This window comes from Phoenix dactylifera, chromosome 10 (assembly GCF_051530095.1).
Source record: "Phoenix dactylifera cultivar Ajwa chromosome 10, Ajwa_hap1_PhDact_Kaust_v1.1, whole genome shotgun sequence".
Lineage (NCBI taxonomy): Eukaryota > Viridiplantae > Streptophyta > Magnoliopsida > Arecales > Arecaceae > Phoenix > Phoenix dactylifera.
In genome coordinates this window covers 23727657-23733656 of record NC_143199.1, presented here as the reverse complement: position 1 = coordinate 23733656, position 6000 = coordinate 23727657, and the positions used below count along the sequence as shown (strand labels likewise).

The 6000-nt window shown below is 39.1% G+C and overlaps 1 protein-coding gene across 1 annotated transcript; it reads left to right on the top strand.

Moving 5' to 3' along the window:
* The first annotated feature begins 712 nt into the window (after positions 1-712).
* LOC103721187 (Integrase-type DNA-binding superfamily protein) lies at positions 713-1506 on the top strand. The gene has a single exon (XM_008811275.6). It carries the CDS (start codon positions 740-742, stop codon positions 1289-1291), a length of 552 nt encoding a protein of 183 aa, XP_008809497.4. The 5' UTR covers positions 713-739; the 3' UTR covers positions 1292-1506.
* The last annotated feature ends 4494 nt before the right edge of the window (positions 1507-6000 follow it).

The following is a 6000-nucleotide window of genomic DNA, read 5'->3' as shown; positions in this document are numbered from 1 at the left end:
TATTTGCAAAACATGTACTTCATATTAAATATGTCCTCAAGTGGTCAAATTGAACCCAAATTCAAAAACCTTTGCCAAATTTATAGATTTTTTAACAAAAACTACTTGCAAAATTCAACAATGTCAATCATTGGTCACAAACTTACAACCCAAAAGCTTAAGCTGTTTAGAGCATGCTAATGAACCCATGTGACACCTCTTTTATCAGTCGATATGGAATTATGACAATCTCGCCTACCTAATTTTGTGATATTTTTGTCATAGTTGGCTCCCACTCGAGAGAGGAGGACCATTTATGGCTCGGATCCTACTCAACCTTAATATCATCCGGTTAGGGACCTACATAATTAATATGGATTGAGACGTACGATGCGCGAAAAAGACTAAACCTATATGTCACCTCTTTTGTTAGTCTAGGTGGGATCATGACAAGTCGGCACCCCTCATGACATTTATTAGCCCCAAAAATGAGAGGAAGAGACTGCTCAGACAATGGCTGCAAGGTCTAACTTTTTCCTACTCTTCTACCCCCACCTCATGGCATTCGCCAGGCCAGCGCCCAAGTCGCGTGCGGGCCGCTTTCCTCCAGCCTGAATCCAGGCTCGCCCGTTGCTGGCCTCCCGGCCACGCCCATCTCACGTACGGACGACGAGACTCCCAGCGATATGGCCACGCTCTCCGTCCTCCCTAAATCGAACACCAACTCCTCATCACTGCATGCGCCACCATCCCACTGCGCATGGCTACCAACCCTCCGGCAGCCGGAGGAAAGCACCGGAGCTACCGCGGAGTCCGGTCCCGCAGCGGCAAGTGGGTGTCGGAGATCCGGGAGCTCGGCAAGGACAGCCGCATCTGGCTCGGCACCTATCCAACCCCCGAGATGGCGGCGATGGCCCACGACGTCGCCGCCCTCGCACTCCGAGGCCCCGGCACCGTCCTCAATTTCCCTGACGCCGTCGGGCGTCACCCTGCCCTGGCATCCACATCACGGGCCGATATCCGTGCAGCCGCATCGGCGGCAGCGGCGGCAATGACCGTCTCGGGGACGCAGAGGCCGGAAACCAGCAGTGCCGCCGATCGTCGGTGTTGGTTCGACGGCAAGAGTACTGGTTGCGAGGAGGAGCTCGATGAGGTTAAATTTTTGGATGAGGATGAGATCTTCGACATGCCGCAGCTGCTGACGAGCATGGCGGAGGGGATGCTGATGACCCCACCGAGCTGGTTCTGCCCGTCACCGAGCGAGGACACGCCGGAGGCTTCAGGAGTGGAGAGCCTGTGGAGCTATCCTTAATTAAACTAAAGGGAGATCTCCCTTTATATAGTTCAGTTAATACACAGATAGCGAGAATGCTGCTTTCTGTTGGAAGTTTATTGTATAATACTTTATATTACTTAGTTTGTATGCATGGTAAAGTTACACTATGCAATCATAGATCATGCTGTTGGCAAAATCCCTGCAAGTAAAAGTAATCAAGGGCAAGGGCAAAGGCAAGAAAAGGTTGGTACAGTTCGTACCTACAGCCCATAGTCAATCCAGTTCGAAACCGAGTTGACTCGGTAGGAACCGACCGATTCGCACCGAGTCTGCATCAAACTGGTCAGTTTCGGTCCGAAAATAATCGGTTCCGGTCCGAAAAGGACTAGTTCTGGCCAATCTCTTTGCGGTTCTGAAAAAGATCTGTTTCAACTTATGCTCTCTAATCTAACTAAAGATGTTAGATGATCGATATAGACATAGAAAATTGCAACCATCTTTTGAGATATGATATGATAGAAGATGAAAGATTTAGGACCTTGCTACCCAACTTAAATACCTATCAAAATTATAAACTAGAACCAACGACTGTTAGTTGGCAGCTCATGCAAATTCATATCAAAACTTTCCCAAAAGTTTCCTTTATTTCCCATTATTACAAAATTATGCCTTAGTGTATGCTCCTTACAAGCCATTCTTGAAATATGTTCTTTCACATGCTTTTATTAGATCTTATGCTCATCTTAAACAGCTTATATTGTAGTCAAATGTTGCACAGTTATGACAGATGTCAAATAGACAATGCTCCAATGCACCACAACATACAGGAATAAAGAGAACACAGGGAAATAAAATTTCAAACAAGCAAACAAAGATGAAACTGTTACGAAAAGAATAGAGGGTAAGAAAGAACTTATCGGTTGAGACGTGATGTTATTGTCCCCCCTGCACGTGATGACCGAGCGCGACGCGCTTGGTTAACCCGTTTCCGGATCAAATCTGCCAATTTTGCCTTGGGCCTCCATTGGGCTTGTACCCGCATGGGCTACTTACTTTTTATGCTTCACCATAAAAGGTTGAAGGCTATATAAAGGTCATTTGAGTTTTACCTCTTTCCAATGTGAGACTAAAAAAAGTACACAAGAGAAAAAAAAGACTTGGAATTTTGAAATACTTCAACAGAAACATCATGCTTAAAAATTTCCACTCTGTGGGATCTAAAAACACAACCTATGACTGTGGCAATCATGGTGCAATATCTTATCCAAAAACTAGTCCTACGTGCCCTGAAAACCCATCCCATATCACATCTGAAAAGAGAACTCTGGTTTATCTTACAATTCCTATATAAAAAACCAAATGAAAATCCTGGTAATCATTTTAAATTCCTGAACATGCCGAGAGTTGCATGAAAGAAGTAAGGCTTAGATGCAAAAGATAGCATGGCAGAATCAGCCAAACAGAAATAACCACAAAATGAACAGTAAAATTTTTGCAAGTCTCAATTTGGAAACTAAAATAACAATCTTGGGGCAGAGATTAATGCTAATATGCAACATCCAAAGCGCTGGTAATAGCAAAACTACCACTAAAATAGAGAGAGAAACTCACAGGAGGGGCAGCTGCTGATGCTGGTTCCTCTCGATATTCTATCGGCGGCATTCAATGGTGCAGGGGAGGAGGAGAAGGCTACAAGGCTGGTGATATGATGCATCTGACAGTCTTTCAGACCTTTCTTCCTATTAATTGTTACTATAATTAAAATCCAAATTCTAGGTAACAGGTGTTTAAAAGTGATTGTTATTCATCAATACTCATGATTCATGAAAGTATAATCAAAAGGAATAAAACCGGTAACACACCTACCAAGCAAAAATAGTTATAAATTAACAGCCATAGGATGCTTAAATTGAACATGAGCATAAATCCTTGCACCACTGCCCGCAGATATGATGCAATTGCACCACTGCCCGCAGATATGATGCAAAGCAGCTCTGTGTTTCTTGAAATCTTCAAATTAAAGTAATGATTGGTGTGAGGATCCGTGAGCGAGTGTGTTTAGCGCCATATTGGTTATTCGCTGGATAAATCTTGGATACTTATATAGGATCAAGAAACCTAAATAATACCTTCTAGCTAGCATTTTTGCGTAAAGTTTTGGGTTGCTGCAAATGATATCAGAGCAGACCCGTCCACATAACCTATATGAAGTAGGGGACACTGCATCATGGATCTATTGGAGCTGACCACGAGCCAATCATGATGCTTGTAATTAGATTTGAATGGATTTGAACCCTTAGCTCGACGAGGACATCAATACTTAGATGGAGAGAGTATGTGAGGATCCGTGTAGGCGTGTGCTTAGTCTCATATCGATTATTTGTCGGGTAGATCTTGAATACTTATATATGATCAAGAAATTCAAATAATGCATTCCGGACTTTGAAAGATCATGCAACGCACTCCACTTTGGTATGAGTCTTCTTTCACATGATCGCTTCCTATCTTTAGATTCGCTTTTCCTTGATAATAGCAGTCAGATCACCAGTCTTTTGACATCTTTGAAGATACTGAACATAGTTGAATGAATTTTACAGCATTTGACATAATCAAATGGTTTTTGGCGCAACACAATGCATGAGTTTTCCTTTTGAACCAGGGTTAAAAACCATTGAATAATACAGAGCATTTAACCAGAGTGATAGCATTGTTATTGCTACAAACGATCCGTGCATCAACAATTCCATGAAATATTACTGAAATTTTCTGACATGAGATAAGAGCATGATAAAGCCCAGGGTCATCTTAATGTTGCTTAAAGGATTAGAAAAAGGAAGATGTTGAAACAAAATATGCAAAGACAACTTTTTCTGCCATAAGTATTTCTAAAATTATTGATCAACAATTTATATAGGGAAGAGTGAAAAAAATAGAAGGCCAAACAACGCTCGTGTATAACATGAGGCTGCCATTTTGGTAATAAAAAGTTAGAAAAGAATCAAGAATTCAGGATTAAACCTCCTCAAGAGCAGGGGTGCTTTTGTTGCTCTGTTTTTAGTCCGATGAACCCAGGTGGGAGGATTGGAGGAGGATGTCATGTGAGAAACATGTGAAATTTTTAATAATAGGGTTAAAGAGTGAGGAGACATGATTCGAACTTAGGACCTTCGCGCTAATACCATGTTAAAATCACCACTTGTCCCAAAAACTTAAACTTATAGAATAAGGTAGATTTATTTATAAATTTTATATTTTCTTACATAAAAAAAAGGGTTTGTAGCTGCTTATTAGCAGCACAAATTTATTATATGTTGCTATAATAAATATCACATCTACCCACTGTACATGACAACAAAAAATTATAAGATGCCTGACAAAATTTAAATTAGCAACATTTTTTTATATATATGCTGATAAAAAAATTATTGTTGTTTCCATAAATTGATGTATTATATAGATAGAAATTTGACTATTCGACTAATATATATATATATATAATATTCATATCCCTCAAAGAAAAATAGATATGAATATAGATAGATGACTATCTGATTCGTATTCGAATATCCGATTCTATTTGTAACTCTATTTAATTTTATATAGCACTTATGAATTTTAAGAAAAATAAATGACCATATTAATGTGCTATTGACTTGATTAATCATTCATTTAGTAATATTTTTGATTTTGTGGTCATAAAGTTTAATTATCCGATCTGTTTCGATATTTATATCCATACTTTCAGTATCCAATTTGTATTCATATCCGACTAACATCTATATCTATATTCATAAAAAAGAAGAAGGATATAGATATATTAGTATCCGATCCATTTTCAGCCCTCCTTGTTGGCACATATAACATATTTTTCTATTATCAAATGGTTAAGAAAACGTTTTCATAGCAAAACAGATAACTTGATTTTATCTAATCTGCAGCATGAAAAGGAGATTTTTGTCACTATCATTCAGCAATTGGGATGGAAATGGATCCTGCTTTTCCTTTAGGAAAGGTTATTTTACATTACACAGTGACAGTAGCAGCTAGCCAGCCAGCCCTATCAGTGCACAAAATGTCCATCCCCAAAAGCAGGCCTTATTGGTTAACCAAAAAATAAAAAGCAGGCCTTATTATGCGTGTGGTACCGCCAAAAGTAGCTAGCCAAACCGATGCCTTATTGATTAGCTCCCTCGTGACTCGAAAAGAGAGGAAAATGGATACAAAGTGGAGCATTTCATGTAGGAGAGTGTCATTAGTTGCAAATCTTTTTTTCTTAGGACTTTGTTTAAAACAAAATCTACAAACATTGAAAGTTATGTAGGTTTGGAGTAGAGTAGATCATAGGCCAAACTTGGGCACAAAAAATATCAAATTTTCAAGAGGCCCAGCCTGAACCCGACTAAAACTAACTATAGATCGAGTTTGAAGCATCCATATATTTTTCATGCACCATGTAGCAATAAGAATTCTCTCCATCTTTAGCTGTGTTCCACCATAGAGATCCATAAAATTAAGCAGCTTTTACAACATAAAACATGCGAAGTTACTAGATATCTTTTTTTTTTTTTTTATAAACAAAAAAACTGCTAACTTTGTTCATTTGTTTTTATTTTTAATATATGTTTAAGTGAATAACTGCAACTCTTCTTAATTTCTCTATACATTTTTTTTGGTTTATTCTTTTATTTATGGCTAGATTTTTTATGTGCAATAGGTTTGTAGCTGGCCACTTTGAGTTGGAATAA

Bases quoted from the DNA above. Each gene is read 5' to 3' on its own strand.
- LOC103721187 (XM_008811275.6), top strand. From the start codon at position 740: ATGGCTACCAACCCTCCGGCAGCCGGAGGAAAGCACCGGAGCTACCGC.